The sequence below is a fragment of the Megalopta genalis genome, unplaced genomic scaffold (genome assembly GCF_051020955.1).
Source record: "Megalopta genalis isolate 19385.01 unplaced genomic scaffold, iyMegGena1_principal scaffold0054, whole genome shotgun sequence".
In the NCBI taxonomy this organism is placed as follows: domain Eukaryota; kingdom Metazoa; phylum Arthropoda; class Insecta; order Hymenoptera; family Halictidae; genus Megalopta; species Megalopta genalis.
In genome coordinates this window covers 604444-627500 of record NW_027476123.1, presented here as the reverse complement: position 1 = coordinate 627500, position 23057 = coordinate 604444, and the positions used below count along the sequence as shown (strand labels likewise).

General features: G+C 43.5%; 1 protein-coding gene across 1 annotated transcript; it reads right to left on the bottom strand.

Annotated features, from left to right (window-relative positions):
• Positions 1 to 5176: 5176 nt before the first annotated feature.
• On the bottom strand, positions 5177 to 6857 carry LOC143261512 (uncharacterized). The gene is made up of 3 exons (XM_076527929.1): positions 6562 to 6857; positions 5947 to 6478; positions 5177 to 5311 (listed from the first exon to the last, which is right to left on the bottom strand). Exons 1-3 carry the CDS (start codon positions 6624 to 6626, stop codon positions 5177 to 5179), a joined length of 732 nt encoding a protein of 243 aa, XP_076384044.1. The 5' UTR covers positions 6627 to 6857.
• Positions 6858 to 23057: the final 16200 nt, after the last annotated feature.

The following is a 23057-nucleotide window of genomic DNA, read 5'->3' as shown; positions in this document are numbered from 1 at the left end:
GTATACAGAGCTGTTTATACCAGTCTGTAGCGGTATATAGAGCTGTTTATACCAGTCTGTAGCGGTATACAGAGCTGTTTCTTACCAGTCTGTAGCGGTATACAGAGCTGTTTCTTGCCAGTCTGTGGCGGTATATGAAGCTGTTATGTCAAAAATTCTTTGATTGATAATGAACAAAAAAAAATGTACGTGCGTTAGTTACATGGAGATGTGCTCCATCATTTGAATACGAGAAGACTGATATCTATGATGCTTGAGTTCTCGTATAAATACCTTATCGTTCGAGAAGAAAATTTAGCATAACAAAAGACAGTCGAGAGAGAGCATGCGTTTCGTACGACAGTCCTTGAATATCCGGGTTCCGACCTACCGCACGTTCGACGACCATGATGAGATAATTCGGAAGCATGGGCCATTGCTACCGAGTACTATACGATGCGTGATAAGCGGCCCGTCAGGATGTGGTAAAACGAACGTCATTATTAGCCTGTTGGAAAGTTCGAATGGACTGCGATTCGCAAATGTGTATGTGTATTCGAAATCGTTACGTCAACCAAAATATCAATACTTGAACAACTTGTTCTCGCACGTGGGCAAGGACGTAGGTTACTTTGCCTATTCGGACAACGCGGACATGATTCCCCCGACGGATGCTCGACCGAATTTGATATTTATCTTCGACGACGTTGCTTGTGATGAACAGGACGTTATGAGAGAATATTTCGCGATGGGCAGACATTCGCACGTCGATTGTTTCTATCTGTCGCAATCATACGCGAGAATACCCAAACATTTGATTCGCGACAATGCCAATCTATTGATTCTATTCAATCAAGATGCCATGAATCTGCGACACGTTCATCAGGATCATGTGAATACTGATATGTCGTTCGAAAGTTTCAACGCAGTTTATTCAAGGTGTTGGCGAAACAAGTATGAATTCCTTGTAATCGACAAAGACAGCCCTGTGAACCAAGGACGTTACAGACGCGGATTTAACGAATTCGTCGTGCTGTGATCCAGCTCATTTGGACGGTAAGAGGTGTCGGTGTCACATCGTGCTCCCACTCGATATGTGTCCGTCAAAGAAAAACCTGCGAGCTGCCATCGTTAAGGAAATAGCTAAGACCAGTGACGTCATACGTAAAAAGAGTTTAGCCTTGAAAGTTGGGAAAATGGATGTACAGTCTAACATTGAGACGAATTTACGTCCAATCGTGGAACCGTTGAAACAGCTGGTTCAAAATACAGCTACGGAAGCGAAAGATAATACATCAAATGCTGACCGATCGTTGGATTTGCAAACACAGCAGTCGCTGTTCTCTGTGAAGAAGAAGAAGAAGAAAGTGGAGAGAGAATTTATTAAGAAAAAGAGGACACACGATGAAGCGGCATTAACTCCAAGGATGCATTTGAAAAACAAGAAGAAGAAGAATACAGTATATTCCCCCATCGGTGTCAGCGATGACGCCGACTATGTTGACGATGACGACGACGACGACGACGACGACGACGATGATGCGAACACCAATATGGTGCTCGAACCAACACCTTCAATGCATCGGGAGGTAGCTTTCGAATCATCTCCAACGGCTGCAACATCGTTGGAATCATCGGTGCGAAATATTTTGAGAAGTCCTGAAAAGCATCGCGACGAATACGAGCATTTGTTCAGTAATCTTGGTCCTTTAGCGAGCGAATACTTGAGAAATTTCTTTAGCGGGCCGCCGAAAAGTCAGGACAATGTGTACGGAGTGTATTTTCATAACAACAAACTGATGCTTGGAAACGTTGCGTTCAACGTGGAAAGCAACGATGATATTGTTATTAATAAAATTAGGTACAGAGGAACTCCAGGTCTCTACGAATTGATATTTAAAAGAATACCCAACGAGAACCTGTACACCGAGAATGATAAGGAAATTTATAGAAACATTCTCATCGCTACGCATGCGCACCGACGTGGTAATCAGATAATGGGAAACAAGGGCTACAAGTACAAAACTATTATAGGACCAATGTTCTCAGCGTTACGTGGAAAAGGTATAAATATTCCAACGACGATGATGCGTGTAACCAACAATCCGGTCGATTATGTGCATTGGGATGACCCAAATGAGCTGGTAGATCATTTGAAATTGTTGATTGCATCGAAAAATGCTGGCCATACCGACCACAACAATGAAATAACATCCATAATCGAAGAACTTCGCGAAGCTGGATTGATTATAAATTAAATTGCTCGAATATTTATTACGTTAGTGACCAATGAAATGCCTGTTGGTAAATTTATCAAATGGTTCGATAAAATGAGTATCCGTTGGAATTGCTGCGAAACCAATCAAACGTTATCAGTAGATGAAAATTGGGAGGACAGATTTAAAAATATTGAGTTCAGACTCGACGATATTTGTCGACAAATACAACAGATCGAGCAACAGCAAGATCTACTCGAGTTGTTGGTGTTAAAGAAGAAGAAGAAGAAGAAGAACAAAGGAGAAGAAAACAACTAAACCGAGAAACGAAAAAAATGTCTATTAATAAATTTGGTACGTTGTATAAACATAGTACGCCTGAGTCGAAAATATTGGCAGATATTTCAACTTTTTATTCGATATGTAAAAATTATGTACACGACAATGCCATATGCTCGATCGGCAATTTGTACGATGCGCGAGGCGCTAAGATCGCTCGTGTCGCAAATCGTACGACGAACGATGACGCGGCCACCAAACTGTACGTCGATCGCGTTTCAAAGACAGGCGACGATACAGTCACGTCATCGCTTCACGAGTACATGCAGAATAATGCGATGTGCTTCTCAACGGAATCGTACACAGCTCGAAACAAGAGGATCAAACATTTGGCGGAACCGCTTCAAAACGATGACGCGGCCACTAGATCGTACGTTGACGATGTATCGAAAAAAGGCGACGACGAGCTTCGTAGAAAAATAACAGCTAACGAAAAAATGACAAAGGGTGTCGAACAGGCCGGTGTAAAATACAAGTCCGAACTCATGGATAAAATAACAGCTAACGAAAAAATGACGAAGGGTGTCGAACAGGCCGGTGTAAAATACAAGTCCGAACTCATGGATAAAATAACGGCTAATGAAAAAATGACGAAGGGTGTCGAACAGACCGGTGTAAAATACAAGTCTGAACTCATGGATAAAATAACGGCTAACGAAAAGTTGGCGAAGGATGCCAAAGAGACTAGTGCGAAATGGAAATCCGAACTCATGGATAAAATAACGGCTAACGAGAAACTAACGAAAGATATGGAGCAGACTAATGAAAAATGGAGGAATAAAGTGCTGGCTAAAATATATAATTTTCAATACGACAGTGATCAGAAAATTAAATCAATTGATTCAGATAACGATGAAATTAATGTGAAAATTGATAACGTATTTTCGGTATTGGAGCAAAAGGTTGAAGCGTTAAAACAGAATATGAAAGATGAAACGGACAGCTCAATCGGTAACCAACTACAAATCTTTGAGGAAAGTTTTCGTGGTAAAATGAAGAAATTAGTTGCCGAGGAATGCCTCAAGTTCTATAAATAACATGCTTTTGCAACGATTGCATCATTTTTGCTGGTTATTACGGTGGTAAAACATCGATTGTCGAAAGAAATTGGAGCAGCAGCAGCAGCAACGATGCGTAACAGCAGCAGCAGCAGCAGCAAGAAATCATCGTCTCGTGATTCGCTAAAGCAGACTATTCAAGACATCGTTGCGAATATAGACACGAAACATGAACATCACAAAGACAATGTTCGGCAACAAAAAGTTACGTTGACGACGCGATCGATTCGTTGAAAAAAACATTTACGTACGACCTGTATGAAACTATCGACGATGTTCACTCGATGAAACGCGCGGTCGAAACTCTCCAAAAATTCGTGACAAACGACGAATCCAATCACGAGAATCTGAAGAAACATGTTAAAACGTGCATCGAGCAGAATAATAAAAGTATCAATGAAAAGCTACGTCAAAGATTTGTCGAGCTCGAGGATAAGTTGTTCGAAATAATGAAAGCTGAGGGTATCGTGGATCGAGAAAAATTGAATGCCGTTGTGAAATTTGCTGGCAACATCGAGCACAAACTTGCAAGTGTGGAACACAAAGTTAACAGCAACTGGCCGAAAAAGATTGATAACCTTGAAAATCACATATCAAATAAAATCCGCAACTTGGAGGAAATTACGAGCACTGGCAAAGCGAATCAGGGAAAGTTGGCGCAACTTGAATTACTCGTAGACGAACTGCAAAATAAATTTACAGTAGGCGGTTTTGAAACTGGCAAGGAATTGGATGAGAGGTTCGAAAGGCTTAATACTGCTATGTACAAGAGATTACTCGAGCTGACTGGAGAAGGGAACATAGTCGCGAAATTCGAACAGTTACATAAATCTTTATTAGAGAAATTTACCGAAATATACGGACAAATGCGACGTATCGAAGAACAGCAGCAATACAGTGTGCGCGTCGCTTTCGAGGAATTGGATTCTCGTATGAGACTTCGTTTCAGAGACTTGTTGACTGTAGCGGTAGCAGCAACCACAGAAGAAATTCCGATAACGCAAAAAACGTCAATAGCTGAAAAGTCCATCGATAACGCAAAAGAGGACGCGACAGCGATCGAAAAAACTCCGAGAACGCAAGGATAATTAAATTAGCGTATCTTAATTTCAAGCGACCGCAGATTCATCGATAACGCAAAAGAGAGCGCGGCAGCGGTCAACGCAAGGATAATTAAATTAGCGTATCTTAATTTCGAGCGACCGCAGACTGACAAGGCGAAATCATGAGCGGCGATAAAGTGAACTTGGTGAATGAACTGCATGCTCCGGCGAGACGTTACTTCCGACGGAGGCGAGTGGTTACGCGAGGACTCGACGATCTCTGGCAAGCTGATATCGTTGAAGTTCAACCGTACGCAAGAGAGAATCGAAGACATCGATATATTCTTACGATAATCGATACATTCAGCAAGTATGCCTGGGCCGTTCCTTTAAAAAGCAAAAATGCTGACGATGTGTGCAAAGCTTTCGCGTCGGTGTTGAAAAAAGATGGCCGAATACCGAACAATTTGCAAACCGATATGTGGAAAGAATTCTACAATAAAGATTTTCAAGAATATCTGAAGAAACGTAACATCAACCACTATTCCACATTCAGCACTATGAAAGCGTCCATAGTCGAACCATTCAATCGTACATTGAAGAACAACATGTGGAAATTTTTCTCGTTGAGCGGAAAATATCGTTGGATCGACGAGCTACCCACGTTGATTAAGGACTACAATAATCAAAAACATCGCACCATTCGTATGCGACCTGCAAACGTGAATCATAAAAATGAGAAGTATCTTTTATCTACCGTGTACAGCAACGTCAAGATCGCCGGTCCTGCGAAATTCAAAGTTGGCGACTATGTGCGCATCAGCAAGTTCAAAACCGTATTCGACAAAGGATACACACCGAACTGGTCAACGGAAGTATTTAAGATCGCGACGGTGAAACGAACGAACCCCGTCACGTATCTTTTGGTTGATTTGCAGAACGAACCTATCGCTGGAGGATTTTACGAATACGAGATACGCGCTACCAAATATGCCGACGTGTATTTAGTAGAAAAAGTATTGCGTCGAAAAGGAAATGAAATATATGTGAAATGGTTGGGGCTGGATTCGTCACATAACTCTTGGATAAAGAAATCATCTGTACTTTAATTGTATAATGTAATGTTTATTTTTGTTTCTCTAATAAACATGAAAAAATACATAAATGCTTTTTACATTAATACTAATTAATTCCCCCCACACGCACACAAGTTCAGCGATTCGCTTTCGATACGATTAGATCTAAACATAAAGCTAACAATTCGCAATCGATCAGACAATTTCGTTCGAACAATTCGTTTGTAAAAATTACGGTCGCATAATTCTGCTCGTTATTGGAGTTTTTTACAATGTCAACGAGCTTCGCTAATCTATCCTGAATTTCTGGAATATTTTCTAATAACCATGAATACATATGATCCATACATAACTCTAATTTGTACAAATTATCCATCGTCTCTTTCGTAACATAAATCGATGCTTGAGAATCGAACAACTTGATTAGACTCATTCCATTAAAATTAACAATTTGTAACGATAAAGTCTCATCAATTTGTTTTTCCTTCTTGTCCGCGTCGAAGTAATTGTGAATATAATCTCTAGTTTTCACCAGCAGTTTCCACGTAGCCATTGAAAAAGAAATCTCTGTTCCACGATTGTCCCCCAAGACAAACTCGACGCGCAAATTTTCATCCACGCGTACACAAATTTCAAGGAACTTGAAATAATTGCCGGCTATGGAGTATCTTCTACCCAAGATTCGTGCGTTGCGCGGTATCTGCAACTGCTTCTGCTGCGACTGGGGTTGCGACTGTTGAAACGACCGTTTCATCGAAATGGAGTATCTATAAAAGAACTAACATACAATATTTTTTTTCTTCTTTCATAAAAGGAACATTTTATTCCCTTCAAACTTTCTTTTACTTACCCATAATTTTTATAATCGTTGTGAGATCCATTTTTATGTAAAAAATTATTGGTTTGATTTGACATTGTGAATATTATAATACTGAAGAACAACTGCGCTATAAGAAAGTAATCTGTAGAACGCACTACTCGCTGTACGCAATGCCAAAAGCTTATATATACAATTCCCCTACCATTTTTCCCCCTTCTTACACGCAAGATAACAATACAAGGAGCGTATACGCCCCTTTTCCGCTTACAAATAAAAGTGAACACGCGCGCGCGCAACACGGGATTCGAAACATCGATGAAATTATATAACCGCTTTTATTTTTTCTAACTCCCCCCCACTCCCTCTCCCTCCTGCCTCCCCCTCTCCCCCTTTCGCGATTTTATAATCTCCCCAAGGAAGGGTTTCGATCGAATTGTTTAAAATGTATCGTTTATCATCGTATGGACTCAATGCTAATTTACTCTGTGATACTGAATACACTTGATGTTGTATAGACATTATCAATTTAACGCAAACTGATTTTTCTAAATGATCGTGAAGGCATGCTAAATAGTCGTCGAAAGTTATATTTTTAATCGTCACGTTAGTCTTAATTCCTTTAATCTTTTTTACATCGTCTTTGTCTTGTACCCGAATAGCATACATTTTCGAGCGAAGACCCACAAACTCTGTCATGATTTTACCTCCGTTCTCGTCCTTCATTAATCCTAATACTTTATTATTCGCGATCGGAACGCCGTACACGTTATTTCTGTCATAATTGGAAGTATCGTATCGGTGAATGTCACGTTTTATCATCTCGTACGCGTCGTCGCAAATAATCTGATAAATTAAACTGTCCGTATCCGTGTACAAAATCCTGCATCTTTCTTGAAAATTTGGAAGCATGTAGCCATAATGAAAATCATACAAATGTAATTTAGATATGTCCAACACTGACATGCCTATGTAAATAGGTTTATAAAATTTAATAGAAAGCTGGTTCATTTGAACTGCGACAAAATCCTCGGAGAATACAGTACAGCTATGGAAATTTGGTCGGGCTATTAAACGCCCAGCACCGTATCGACCGCTCCATCGCGAGAGCAACTTTACGTTTACATGATTTCGAACGTTTTCCATCGTTTTTCCAAACACTGCATTGTTAATCAGTTTGAACAGATTCTTCGAGAAGTCATTGTTTGCGTTGGCGCGCAACCTCGTATTTAAATCTATGTAACGGCGTAACCAACATGATTGTTCAAACTTCAGTATCCGATGAATTTTCTTTAATTTTAAGTTATACCTCAAACATTGCTGGAGGTATCGATAATGGAGAACGTAACGATTCTTATGGCTAAGCGTTGTCAACAGTTCCTTTTGCAACGCCCCAACCTCGTGAATCGGGCAAAATGGAAGATCCGCGTGAGCATCATGAATTTCCTGAGGATACTCTAAGTCGACCTCTAAAATGTACCCGACGGGACTGTCGATCGGCACGGAATCGATGTTGAAATTACTCGTATCGTCAACCCATTGGAAACCCCTGTGCGGCAAAGGCTGCGACATGGCCCAGCCATACAAATTATTAACATCGAAATACATCAGATAGCTGGACGGTTCGGCCGAATCGTACGTCGACATATACTTGTTATTCGCGCGCGCGTAACGATGCGAACATTGACTCAACCCACCTCGTATTCCCCGCTCCACGAACAAAAGCATGTCAACGTCGGTGAACAATTCCAACTCGATCTTCGTCAATGTTAGCATCGCGTCCCACGCGAAACCGGGCAACGTATAATAGTGCGCTGGATCGAGTTTATAATTCTCGAGCGACTTTTCGCGAAAATTTTCAAACACGTCGGCCAACAACAACACATCCAATTTCAAGTACAAGTCGCTGTACTGTCCTAACGTTTGTATACCGAAACGTGACCAAACTTCGTTCGCGTGACAATAGTCGACGTCGGATATCTCGCTGTCGCATAACTGATTATAAAATGCTTCGCGCGGTGGTAAACAAGTGTCGCTTAATTTGTCATAGGTCGATACATAGTCGTATGGGAAAACGCCTTTCCTGGTTAGAAGATGAAAATCATCGTTCGAAAGACGATTGAATTGGCTCCTCCAGACTCGAATTCAAGAACTTGAACGAATCGATGAATCGAAACTTTATGCACTTCTTCCACGATTTTTTGATCGCATCTTTATTCCTCTTACTGTGTTTCGTGAAAGAAATGTACTTCTCTTTCGTCAGCGGTAACGCATCTATTTTACCTTCAAACGCGTTTGCCAATTCTTTGATGAAAAAGTGTGCGTCGTAGTCGGACAAATTGTGAAAAACCACCGGTATCACGTACGAGGATTGATAGCTCAGATTGCAACGGCTGTGCGCCGGATCCCGATACGCACCTGTGAAATGACAATGATCATGCACTCGCACGTCGTCATTACCGAGTGGTTCTTCGCACACGTGACAATACGTGGCGGTACGAAAAGTTGAGATTTGCGCGGCGGTTAACGGAGCCATTGGAACCGTTCGATCAAACACCGGCTGCAATTTACAGCTCAACTCGTGCAACTTCGATGCAAACCATGTGATACAACCTTTCTCATCACGATAAGCCTGATACTCGCTCAACGAACTGTCGTATCGCCAATGGAGGTAGTAGCCTACGCTGAAGGCATGGTGATGTTGATATCTACAGTAAGCTCCATGACCTTGATCTTCCTGTTTCTCCAGCAGGTATTCCAAGTCTGCGTAGATAACGAACGGTGTCGGTTCCTTGTACGCATAATTCTTGAACTTCAGCCATTTATCGTCTTCCGTCGGAAGTTTCAAAGCACATTCGTTCATTCGACTGCAGTCGATCTCGTGAATGCCCAATTTTTCCTGCGATTTGAAATACTGTAGACACCTGACAAAAAAAAACATAATTTTTTATTTTAGTTTTTCTCGCCCACCACCACCACCACACCACCATCATCCAGAAGAAAGAAAAAAATTTACATGTGTGGATCTTACCGATCGCAAATATGCTTATTGTGCTGCGTGCTGATCTGAGATGAAACCAGACGAGATAAATTCCTAATACACAGATAATGATTGCGCAAGTTTTCGGAGTCGTGTATGAGCAGCAAATTTACATGTTTCTCCCGCTTCCTTGAGGTCAAATGCAACGTCCGACATCTTTCTTGTTCCCCTCCCCACTCGAACACGTTCACGGAAACGTCATTCGCTTTTTCGAACTTTGGTATGTCCTTGAACAACATCGGCAATTGGAATCCCTCGGTGTGGAGCACATCGCTGTAATGCGGATAGGATGATGTGCGATTCAAATTATTTTTAGCTGGATATAGGCTTGCCACCACTGCCCAATAGAAACATGCATTATCGTCGTCACTGTACACATTGAGGACTGCTTTCTTTAATTGCACTGTTCGAGGCACGGATACCTGACAACCTGCTTGTAACGGTTGATATTTGTTGGAATTCACCATCAAATGCAGGATCTTCGATAACGCCCATCCACTGTCTCGTTCTTGAAACTCTTCTATCGATGTCAAAAGCGTTGGCACAACATCTTTCGCATACCAGCGACGTAGATTCGACGAATGAAAGAGCGCGACGTTTCGCGTGCTAAAACTTTTCACCGAAACCTCGTCGCGCAGCACAAATTCCGCCTCCAATACTACGTTCACTTTTAACGACAAATGAACGTTCAAAAGTTCTGTAATACGATTCGTAACTATTCGCTTCGCGTGTTGCAAGAAATTACGTGGATCGACATGCTCGACGTTGATCACAACGCCGGTCGATATACGATTCTTAAACGCCGACTCGATGTTCTCCCAAAGAAGAGTCGATGCTCTCGCGCCAACGTTTCCATACAAACCACTACCAACGCGTGATGAAAACCGATGATCTAACGAGACCTTCAAAGTTTTCATACGACACATGATCGACAGCAAACTCGATTTTACACCTATGGATGCTTCGTTTCTTTTCACAATGTTCATATATTTCCTACACCATTGTAAACATTCAATACATGATTTCGTCCATTCGCGATACTCGTCCACAGTTCGAATCAACCTTGACATATGTGTTAACGATTTTAACATGTCCTTGCAAACTTGCGTCATCTTGTGAAAATATTAACTCACATCAATTATTAAAAAGAAGTTTTTTCAATTTTGATTTCACGTCGTCGGTTAAGTTTCCAGTTCTCACGAACGTAACTACACTATACAACCAACCACGCGATGCTCTTCCATCTCGATGATATGTAGTATCGCGGACGGTGAATCGATCGCGGGCCATTTCACTATAATTTGGCTAAATCGTTTCGTGTAGATGAAACTCACGCGACTCGTCAAATCTTTTCGCATTAGACGTTCCGTCGCTGTTTTCCACTCGAGCGGAAATTGATCGTTCAGGTATAAGTTTATGACGTATCCCCAAACCAAATTCTGTAATGTAGGAATCATCTCACGACGTATCTTCGTCACTCGATGAAAAATACTTCGATATGAATTTCACGCGTGAAGCATTGAGTTTCTCGGTCGGTAAGTTAATGTCCCATTTGATTTTACGAATATCCCAATCATCGTCGTCGTCGTGCAATGAATATTCCAATCTTCTCTTTACTTTGTTCAATGGAGGGAGGAAATCACCTCTGGTCATACTCCGTTCAAATTTTGATAATGGTATTAACACTGGTTCGACGCAAACATAATCAGTTTCTTTACAGTATTTAAAAATAATCCTCTTCAACCATCTCTTCGAACGACATTGCGTGCTCAAAGGAACGATTACTTTTAAAACATCAATACTATTGTATATCACGTAATCGAGCAAGTCTCGCGATTTGAACACGCATGCACCCACGTATGAAAACCTAGCGTGCGGATATCTCCGACGAAAAACACAGTACACGTCGCACAAAATAACATCACAATATCGGATAAAAATCCGTCGAGCAATGCTCGAAAAATTATGAACACCGTGTTCAAATATCTTAGACGTTGCGAACGATTGCAACGATGGCACGTTCAACGAACCAACTTCCATACCAATACTCAACTCAGTAGCGAATAAAATGTTCGCTGCAAAGGGAAAAAGCAAAAAACAGTAAAAGAGAGAGAAAAAATATCTCTCTCTCTCTGTCCGCATCATTTGCAAGAGAGAGAACAACCGCTGCAATACAGCCCTCTCTCTCGCTCGCTACAATATTATACCGAGATAAAAAAAAAACTTACTTTAAGAAATCTTAATGAGACCAAAATCCCCGATATCGCTTCGCAAGCGCGGGTAAAGCATCCGCGAGTCTCTCCGGATACAAAACCATAAACTTCTATAAATGCGTCGCGCGAGAAAAATCATGCATCGTTTTTGCAAGAGAGAGAACAACCGCTGCATCCTCCCCTCTCTCTCTCTCGCTCGTTACAATATTATACCGAGATAAAAAAACTTACTTTAAGAAATCTCAACGAGACCAAAATCACGGGTAAAGCATCCGCGAGTCTCTCCGGATACAAAACCACAAACTTCTATAAATGCGTCGCGCCTAACGCACGCGCGAGAAAAATCATGCATCGTTTTTGCAAGAGAGAGAACAACCGCTGCATCCTCCCCTCTCTCTCTCTCGCTCGCTCGCTACAATATTATACCGAGATAAAAAAACCATACTTTAAGAAATCTAATAAACGAAACCAAAATCCCCGATATCGCTTCGCAAGATAAGCAACTTCCGGGTAAGGCGTCCGAGAACCTCTCCGGATGCAAAACCGCAAAAATTCCTTATCGGTGACTTCCCCCCTCCACACGACGCGTGCCGCTCACGATGATGCTTCCTTCCCTTTACCCCCCCGGCTCAGCCTTCCCCTCACCCTTGATTGCAGAACGAAACCTATATACCTACTCAAGTCGTTTTGACAAGTTCTAAAAAAGTTATTGTGTTTTGTATCTTGTTCGAATATTAACGAAAATCCTTTTTGTACTCAGTTGAGTTGCTCGCAAAGAGAATCAGACTCAATCTTGTAACTGTTACTTCGTTGGAACCTGACGTGAAACTGGCCCGAATTTTCTTGAAAAACGGTAATGGGAATGCCCGTACTTGCCTCGGTCCCTGAAAATTCGTCATTGTACCCTTTCGAGGGTACATGACTCACAATATACGTTTACGTAACCGGAGGATGAAGTTTTGGAAATATGTAGTACCCGGGAAGGCTCATGAAGTGCAGAAATAAGTTAAATGTTCGACAATTTCCAAAATTACTAGTTTGTTATTCTTCTCAAATTTCCAAATGTGTTGCAAATGTATCTTTTCGTTGGGAAGGTTGAATTGGAGGAAGGATTGGAAGGATGAATTGGATAGTGGACTGTATGGTAAAAAACGCTGGTGTAATAACACTAAATACGTTTTAACCAATAAGATTCGTACAGAGGAGGTTATAGATGATATACAATTGAATGATGAATTGTGATAATGTGTCGTGAAGGTCATGAATGATACGATTAAGCGATCAATTTATGGCTACAAAGCTATATCGAAATTTGCAAGCGCAATTGATTGTAGCGAAGCTAGGCTGCAAGCGCAAAAGTATTACAAGCGTAACTACATGTATCTACGTAACAGTAGCTGATAACTGATGACAAATGAAAACTAGCCATGGTCGCGGTGTGAGGGCCTATTTATTTCGTTGTGAATATCGAAAACTAAAAGAAGCACTGAACGTTAGTTACAGTGCACGACGGCAATGTCATAACGAACAGCGCTGCAAGGGAGACGACGGAAAATAGATAATGGATTTGATATTGTGAATATTGGAAGGATAATCTAAGTGATGAATACATTGCAATGATACAAACAGAAGACTGTTTGATGTGTTTAGTACGGTTTGTCTACTTGGACCGGCGTCGAGCTCGAACAGCTGAGCTCGACTTAATGTAAAAAAACTAACGTCGCGCTAGAGTTCTTATGCATCGATCCAAGTGATACCAGTAAAGAGGAGATAATCGACTGGCGATCTAAAATTGATCAATTTGATTTTAGACACACGGGGCATCCAGTGTACTTGATCTGTATTGGAAAATTTATAGCTGGGTCGGGTTGTTGCTCGACAAATTTCCAATATTCGGAATCAGCAATGGAATCGCCAACATGTAAATTCACCACAAATGAAGAGTTGCATTAAATGGAACATTCAGATTGAGAATACTCCATTTTATATTACTGCAGAGCTGTGCATTCTTGGTAGTTTGCAGGACATTTCTTGTACTCTATGCGCCCGAAATAACTAAATGTTTTTCTGTAATGGTTATAATATGGAGGAAGAAAAGCAGTGCAACACCCACTCTTAGGTTATTCATAGAAACCAAATTATTCGAAATGCATTAATGATATTACTGCTGCTTGGTGTCAGTAGTCGAAGACAACTATGGCTGGATACGACAACGATACTTACCTAAGTATAAATTAAAGGCAACTATAGCCATTTTCAAAGAATGATAAGTTAACTTCACAACTATCGACTTCAATTTCCAAAGTATTTCGGAATAATTACTGATTAATTCAGGGTTACAAAATTGCAAATAGTGTACATAACAAGAAAATTAACCCGCAGTGGATACATTCTTAGTAAACTGGTAACAAATATTAATCACAATTAAAAAATAGCAAGAATGCACGATTCCTAGTAAGTATTGAAGTGGAAATACAGAAAGCAGGAATTTGCTTGCTTGATGATTTACGGTTTTTACTGTCAACAAAAACCGATTGGATCAACATGGAAATTGAGTGATGCAGTTTTCATGTCAAGATTCACGTCAGTGTTCAGCAGATATCCAGAGGACTGGTTCTCTGGGAGACTGTATGGCGCTATTGTGGAAGTAACCAACAAGAAAAGTAAGTCCACATTGATCTGAATTTCGACGTACTTTTGGAGCAAGGATTTGAGGATTGCTTTTGGATCTTTCATACCATACTTTCCTGAATTTGGTTAACAGTCTGAAACATTTACTTCTCGGGGTGAACGGGACCGGAAGTGTTTCAGTGATAGAAGAGGTCCTCCCGTGTTGGGAGTGGGGGGGGGGGGGGGTGACGACTCACCTCTTCTTTGAGGTGACTCGTCGCCCCCCGGCGGCCGTCGTGCTCAGGGCGGTGGCCCTGGGAACATCTTTGTGCGGCCGCCGTTGTTACGCAGTATTTGAATGACTTCGCTTTTTAAAAGGAGCTGGAAAGCTATGGCTTTTCAGCGTATGTTTATTTTACAACAGTTTTATAAAATTGATACATTTAGAGTGGGAACTTTTACACTGTGATCGATGTTCCGGGCCGATTATAAGAATGTCACTGCCCGCACGCATAATTAATGGCCTATACATACCTGTGTCTTATCTCTTTAAGAGTGGGGGAGGAACGGTTATCGTTACAATACCTGTGTCTTGTCTCTTTTGGAGATTAAGAGTGGGGGAGGAAGGATCATCGTTACACCCCCCGTCCTAGACCCAGCTTGCTCCTGCGAGGTGTTAGTTTTACCGTAGGGTTCCTTTCTTTTGAGGGTGGTTCATATCCCGGTGGCGCGTTCAGCAGTTCTTGAGCGGGTGCCTTCGCGTTATAAAGTACCTGGGGTTCTAAATTTACACAGTGTGTGATTTTGGGGCTGAAGATTTCGATACATATGTTTCTGGGAACGAGTTTGCCTAATAGTGAAAAAAGTCCACAACGGTAAAAATGTAGAGTATGCATATTGTGAGAGCTGTATAGCCTAAATAATTTGTAGATTTTGTTACGATTTCAATCCAACTCTTATGCCTATAGTTCGGCTTAACTTGTTCGATATTTTGTTCGATCTGGTCTAAATTGGTACTGAGTGTTCTGTATGTGTCGATGTTTAGTGTGCCGTGGAGTGTAGGTATTTTGTCAGGAATTAACTGCATGTCAGATGTTGAAAATGGTAACGTAACGTTGGGTCTGTAAACTACTGTTTGTTCGAACTCGTATTTTTTGCCAAATGGTGTGAGAACTGATCGCCCAGGAGTGAGTAGTCTTGTGTAGAGCGGTGTATGGTCGGTCGTCGTATTTCGATGCGTGTGGTCTTCTTATCACATATTGCATGTAACACGAGTTCGCGTTCTGGTATAAGAATGTATCCGTCTTTTATCGCGATGATAGCTATAACGTGAATTTTGAATAAGCTATTGGTGGAAATTTTGTCGTTTGTATCAATTGTCTTTTCTCTAATCAGTTTGCTGTCGCATGTGTCAATAGTGTTGATGAGGTAAGTGGGTTGCGCGCGTTTGCAGTATCGTGTGTTTGCGTGTGTCTTACAGTTGCTTATCCACTGTTGTTCGGTCTGTAAGTAGCTGCGCTTGGTTGCGTCTATTGCGATCCATTCTGATTCGGGGATCAGAACCCGCTCTGGTCGCGACCCCGCTCGGCAGCCTCCTTCTGCAACATTACCTGTTCGCAGAAGGCGATGGCTGCCGCCCATTTTCTCGGGCTCTCCAGCATGGCCCCAACTAAGCTGGAGAGAGCGAGGTCGCGACCAACTTCCCTTCTTAGGACTCGGCGCAACACTGAAAAGGCGGGGCATACCTCCAGTGTATGCTGCGCCGAGTCCTCCTCCGCGCCACAGTGGTGGCACACCGTCGCCGCTTCCCGACCGATGCGACACAGATAGACACCGAAGCAGCCATGCCCGGTGAATACCTGCGTCGCACGGTAGGAGAGCCTGCCAAACCGCTTCTCCCGCCACGAGGTGAAGTGCGGCAGGAGAGCCCCAGGGACGCGCTCGCCGGCATGGGAACAAAGCTCCGCATGCCATCTGGCGAGCGCAAGTCCCCGGGCCTGGAGCTCGAAGCACTGGACCGCCTCCTGCCCCGACGGGTCACCCCGAGCCCGGCCAGCGATGCATATGCGCCTATAAATATAGGCGCGCATCGCCGCCTGCAGCTCGAAGGGAATTTCTCCCGCCAGAGCAAGCGCCGCCACGGTAGACGTGGTGCGGTAGCCTCTTATGAGGCGAAGGGCCATCTGCCTCTGAAGCCGGCGCAACAACAGTGTTTTGTTAGCTTCTTCCAGCAGTACTCTGATTACTGCTGTCTGGTTTGATATGCTGCTTGCCAATTTGTGTTGTCCGTCATAAATTTTGTCCATATCTTTATGCAAATTTTCTAAGTCATCGTTGTCAAGTGTGTCGAAAAGTGATTTGCTGAGCGATCCTATCGCGTTTATCAATCCTCGGCGGTGTGGTAGATCCCTTCCTTCGAGTGTCTGTATGGTCTGTATTTGCTTGTGGGTGTTCTTCATTATCTGCCTCAATTGATTGAGTTCTCTCATCTCTTTACAGTTCCCGCATCTGGTTCTTAGTGATGATAGCTGGCCTTCTACCTTCTCGTAGTCCTTTCTGAGTTCGTTGGTGTCAAATATCGTGATGATATTCCATGTCTCGTGGTATATTCTAGCCGGTCCCAGTAGTTCTACGTAAATCGTCGAGTCGTTCAGTGACTCGATACGAATCTCGGCTTCTACCAGGGAGAGGCTAGTCAATTGAATCAGAGCTAGTAGCATCTGAAACAGAAAAGTAAGGCCGTATGTTATCCGTATGTGCCTTCTGTAATCGTTCATTGACTTCCAAGGTGACGTTATTGTTCTTGCCATATTGCCTTTGATCAACACTTGATCTCCCTGGCGGTATACCAGGTGTGTACGTACACGCTTAGAATCATGACGTTCTTTACTGCATCTCTTGCTCTCCTCTAATCTTTCTCTAGCGGCCTGAATCAACTGGTCGTGTCGTTTCCTCCATTTGGTTACCAAGATTTCATAGGTTGTGCCTGGAGTGGAGCTAACTGCTGATGGTACGTTAGCCGTTCGTCCAAACGTCAGTTCGAAAGGTGTCCGTCCGGTAGATTTGTGGACACTAGTGTTGTAGGCGAGTGTGATGGGCTTTATAACTTCGTCTCATTCGAGTTCTGTGTGCTCCGCTGTGGCTGTTTTTAGGAGATCTTGAATCACTGCATGAGCTCGTTCGAGCGATCCGTTGCTTTGTGGGTGCCAAGAGGTTGTCTGGATATGTTGTATCCCGAGATTTTCCTCAAACTCTTGCATCACCTGGCCGATAAAGTTTGCACCTTGATCGGTGAGTATAGCTTTTGGTGTTGAAAATGTGTATACATAGTTTTCGAGTAACCTGTTGACCACGTCTTCTGCTCTGGTCGCAGTGAGGGGAACGAGTATGAGGTATTTCGTGAGCTGATCCTGGATGCTGACGATATGTCGGTTGTTTCTCTGTGTGACTGGCAGTGGTCCGAATATATCCATAGCGATTTTGTCATTAGGTTGTAGTGGTGTATCTGTAATAATGGCGGGATGTGCGAATGGCGTACGTTGTGTTTTGTTGCGTTGACACACGTCGCAGGTCGTAATGTATCGCTTTACGTCCTCGTCCATTCCTCTCCAATTGTAGTTCATTTTGATTCTTCGAAGTGTCCTTGTTTCCCCAAAGTGTCCACTTGTCGGCGTACCATGATTTTCTGAGATGATCAGTTGCTTTTCTTCTGATGTGAGCCTTGTGTTTCGCTTGGTTGGGACAGCGGTTTTCTTCTTTTCTTCAGCCGTGAATTGCAGCATCGCAAACAGGCGGTCTTGCTCTCGCGGCGTGAACTGTTCGGAGATGGTGATATAGATTTTGTTTCTCCGCTGTTTCCAAAATGAGGCTTCGTGAAGGTAATTAATCCACGCTTCCTCGTTGAACGTTTCTCGTGGGGTGAGAATCACGTCTTGCTTGTCAGTGGCCACGTAGCTGGCTATTGAAGGCGTCTCGACTGCCTCCCAAGCGACGAACCGTGCCCATGGGGTTGAACTCTGTTGTTGTATGCGTTCGTCCAGTTCTTTATTGGTCATGTTCACCCTGGACAGGGCGTCGGCGGCTTGGTTTTCTTTGCCCTTTTTGTAGTCAATCTCGTAGTCGTGGCTCTCGAGTAGCAGTCTCCATCTCAGCAATCTTGATGATGGGCCCTTGACGCTCATCAGCCAGACCAGTGCCTTGTGGTCGGTTTGAATTTTAAATTTTCTTCCTAGCAGGTATTGTCTGAGGCGACGTATCGCCCATACGACGACGAGCATTTCCTTTTCTGTTGTCGAGTAGTTAATCTCGGCAGGGTTCAGCGTTTTCGAGACGTAGCAGCACGGGTGTCCTTCCTGTGAGAGGACTGCTCCGATACCATAGTTGGATGCATCGGTTGTCAAAGTGAACTGCTTCGAGAAATTCGGGTATCGTAATACCGGGCTCTTCGTGAGGTGTTGCTTTAGTGTGTCGAATGCGTGTTGGCATTCTTCTGTCCATTCCCACTGTTTGTCCTGCTTCGTCAGATCTGTGAGTGGTTTGGCTATTTTGGAGAAATCTTTAATAAACTTACAATAATATCCAGCTAAACCGAGGAAACTCTTTACTTCCTTTGGTGTACTGGGCTGTTTGTAGTTCCTGAGAGCTTCTATCTTGACTTCATTCGGTTTAACACCATCTTTGGTTATGGTGTGTCCGAGGTATTCCAATTCGGGTCGCAAGAGTTCGCATTTATCTGGCTGTAACTTTAAACCGGTGGCTCGCAAGCGCTCCAGTAGTATTACCAGATTTTCGTTGTGTTCTTGGATCGTAGATCCGTACACCGCTATGTCGTCGAGATACACGAAGCACGTCTTGCCAATTAAACCTCGTAAGGCTTGGTCCATCATCCTCTGGAACGTGGCGGGCGCGTTCTTCAGTCCAAAGGGCATGCGGTTGTATTCGAAGTGCCTCTCGGGTGTTGAGAAAGCCGTGTATTTTTTGCTTTCTTCGTGCATTGGGATTTGATGAAATCCGGCGGATAAATCAAATGCACTAAAGAATTTCGCGTTTCCCAGATGATCAAGAATATCTTCGATGACGGGCAGCGGATAGGCGTTTTGTGCTGTTCGTTCGTTTAATCGACGGAAGTCTATGACGATTCTCCACTTTTGTTTTCCTGTTGCTTCGATCTTCTTTGGTACGACCCAGAGCGGAGAGTTGTATGGCGACTCCGAATTCGCGATGATTCTTTTGTTCATCATTTCGCTCACCTGCTTCCTGATCTCGTGCTTGTGGGCTTCCGGTGGTCGGTAGCTCTTAATGTTGATCGGTCTCGTCCGTCAACTCTATGCGGTGCTCCGTTAGTCTCGTCTGTGGGAGTTCATCTCCAGGGAGGTGAAATACATCGGAATAGGAGGCCAATATCTTCCAGATGTTGTATCTTAGGTCGGCTTCTATGTGTTGTAACAGTGTATTGTCTCGTAGGAGCTTCACTCGTCCGGCTATGCTGGTGTCGTTATTCTTCTGGTGGTCTTCTTTTACGTCTATCTTCGTAACTCGAAACGTGTCGTCGGTGATCTCTCTTTCGGAGTCACTGGCATTTGTCACGTATGTGGAGATTTGTCCGTTATTTGCTTCGTGAAGCGAGAGGTCTCCAGTAATTAAATTTTCGCATAGCACGATGCCGTTCTTGGTATTCGTCGTAAAGTAAACCTTAACGCTCGTGTGTGCCGGGATCTTGGCGTTCTCGGTGTGCAACTTCGGGGATTTATTGTCCAGCTGAAGGTTTTCCTTGGTTAGTTTCCAGTTGTACTGGTCGAGGAATGGTAGTCCGACTATCCCGTCTTCCACCAATGGGCATTCTTTAGTAATGACGTGAAATTTGGAGGTCTTACCAAATATGGTCAATTCCAATACCTTCCTGCAGGTGTAGGTGCTGTTACCCATTGTGAATTTCTTTACCTCGGCGTACCGATGATAAGCTTGGGCGGCGTTTTCTTTCATTAGGTTGATATCTGCGCCGGTGTCGACTAACATTCGTCGAGTTTGGCCGTTGATCCGAAACCATATGCTCCGAAGTGTTGTTCCGGATCGATTGACTCCTGGTTTTCGTAGACCGACTCTTCTTCGACTGTTTCCGTTTTGGTTGCTCGATTGCTCGGTGGCGGTCTTCCGTAGCCGAAAATTCTGATGTTTACGGAAACAGTCGGCCTCAGTATGTCCGTATCGTCTGCAATGTGTGCATTGCGTTGCGGTTCGTTGACCTCGCATTGACTCGGATGGTCGTGGTCGGACTGGTGGACGAGGTGTCGGTGGGCCCCTATTAGGTGTCGGTTGTTTAGTTGCAAGGTCTCGTTGTTGATTCTGCTTTCTCTCGCGGTTGCGGAGCTTGATTGTGAGCGCCTTTGTACGTGCCTCCTCGATATTACGCGGCATCGCGTCTTCCACGCGGTTGGCGAATTCTTCGCGCAATTCATTGATGTAGGTTCGCACAGCAGCTTCTTCCTCGATTTGCAACACAATCCTGCGTTTAGTGGGTAGTCTGTGCTCCGCTTCGATGGCATAGCGAAGTTCATTCCACTTTCCATTATACCTCTGGGAGTATGAATTGACCGATTCTGCATCTCTTTGGCGGATTTGTCTGAGCCGTGTTTTACAGATTTCGGTTGAGGCGGCTCCTGTAATGTTGCGTCGTAACGCGGCATACAGGTCATCGTATGTTTCGATAGTTTCAAATCGAATAGCGTCCCAGGCGTTGTCTTTGATTTTCTCGACCAAGATTAGGTCAAGCAGTATGCATGGTCGAGTTGCTCGTGAGCGGGCTCTTCTTACCTGGCGGATAAGGTCCTCGACTCCCATATCACCGGTGCCTCTTATTCCTCTAACTGTTCGTATTGATTCGGATGTGGGCTCATCAACTCATTGTCTTGGTATGTCGACTCACCTGGTGAGGGACGTTAAAGCGACGCGTTATCTATCCCTCTGTTACCTGCCTGTTCCTCGTCCGATGTGACATCACTGGCTGGTTGCTGGTGTGTCGGGCGTGGCTGTTGGACAGGGCCTTCGTCCTCTGTTACCAACCCAAGGGTTCTTCTTCCCAGGTCGTCTATTTCTTCTTGGCGTTTGCGGTTCTCTTCTTTAGTGTAAATCGCGAGTTTCGTAATCATTTCGCGTATAGCTTTCATCTCACTCTGCAGGCTGGGAGTCTCAGCCTCTATTGGCGATGTGGCTCGTGACATTTTCGGTGGTGTAGTATAGAGCAGATGTACTCTGGTATTCGAATAGTAATCGGTTTCGGTATTCGAGCTCGTGGAAGATAGTATGGAACTCCGCAGTTCGCGATAGCGTTTAAATAATGAGTCCAGGGTTTTTACCTTGCTTTAGGTGATTCCTGATTCGGCAGGGGGTGTCCTGCTGCTGCGTAGTGGTCCTTTTGCCTGTTTTGTGTTTCGCTCTCCTGTTCTTCACACAAAGATCCGTGCCGTTGATCTCCGTAGATTGATCGTATCAGACGGATCCTGGCAGGATCACCAAATTGTTACGCAGGGTTTGAATGACTTCGCTTTTTAAAAGGAGCTGGAAAGCTATGGCTTTTCAGCGTATGTTTATTTTACATCAGTTTTATAAAATTGATACATTTAGAGTGGGAACTTTTACACTGTGTTCGATGTTCCGGGCCGATTATAAGAATGTCACTGCCCGCACGCATAATTAATGGCCTATTTATACCTGTGTCTTATCTCTTTAAGAGTGGGGGAGGAAGGGTCATCGTTACAATACCTGTGTCTTATCTCTTTTAGAGATTAAGAGTGGGGGAGGAAGGATCATCGTTACAGCCGTGACGCGGCGGTGCGGGGTGCGGCCCCTCGCACCGCTGAATCAAGAAGATTCAAGGGGGGAGGATTCATCTCCCCCCGGGACGCGGCCGGCCACCGCTTTTCCATCCTGGTGGCCGGCCAGGCGAGGGGGAGCCCTAGTAGTGTTCTACAAGAGTTCCCGTGGCTCCCCCGTAATCCGCCAGCGACAGGCACAGTGTCCCTAGGTCGCTGTAGGGACTTTAGCGGGTCAAACCTTGCACTACACCCGCTCCGCTCCCTCGGGCGGGGCGGGGGTGTTTGGTCAGCAGATATTCCCCCACGTTAAAAAAAAAGTGTTTCAGTGAAGCCGCATATTATCTACGAATCAAATTCTGCAGTAATGGTACCAAGAGTCATTGAAATCGTATCGGTAATTTTTCTTTACTCGTCATTATTTGCTGTCGCCTTCCATTAATTAAAAACTTGCAACCATATTAGGATAATAAGCAATACAGCTTCAGATGATTGATTGCCTTGCTACTTATTTCTACATTCAAATCCTACTGCCACTAGAGGTATTGCTTTCTTAAGTACGTTGGTCAATTTACTATGTACTTCCTATTTTAACACGATTGAATCAAAATCACTCTAGATTTATAAAAATCCATGTTGAAAATGATCAATTTGGACCATTCATTCGATGAAATTGATAACGCAGATTGTCTAGTTGTAGCAACTTTTGCGAGGACAAAACCTTGTTGTTGTCTATTAAGTAAGCTGCAAAGTTAAAAAGTAGGTGCGTCGAATCTTCTCAAGCAAACTCAAGCATTTATAGTATTGCAGGGTTAATGCAATTAATAATCTTATTTCTGAGGTTTTTCATAGTAGTGT

What these genes read in the sequence shown, in the direction of transcription:
- LOC143261512 (XM_076527929.1), bottom strand. Translation starts at nt 6,626, where the DNA reads ATGTCAAATCAAACCAATAATTTTTTACATAAAAATGGATCTCACAAC. An exon ending in AACGATTATAAAAATTATGG is followed by an intron (nt 6,479 to 6,561) that starts GTAAGTAAAAGA and finishes GTTCTTTTATAG; the next exon opens with ATACTCCATTTCGATGAAAC. An exon ending in ACGAGCAGAATTATGCGACC is followed by an intron (nt 5,312 to 5,946) that starts GTAATTTTTACA and finishes TGATTATTGTAG; the next exon opens with TCCTTAATCAACGTGGGTAG.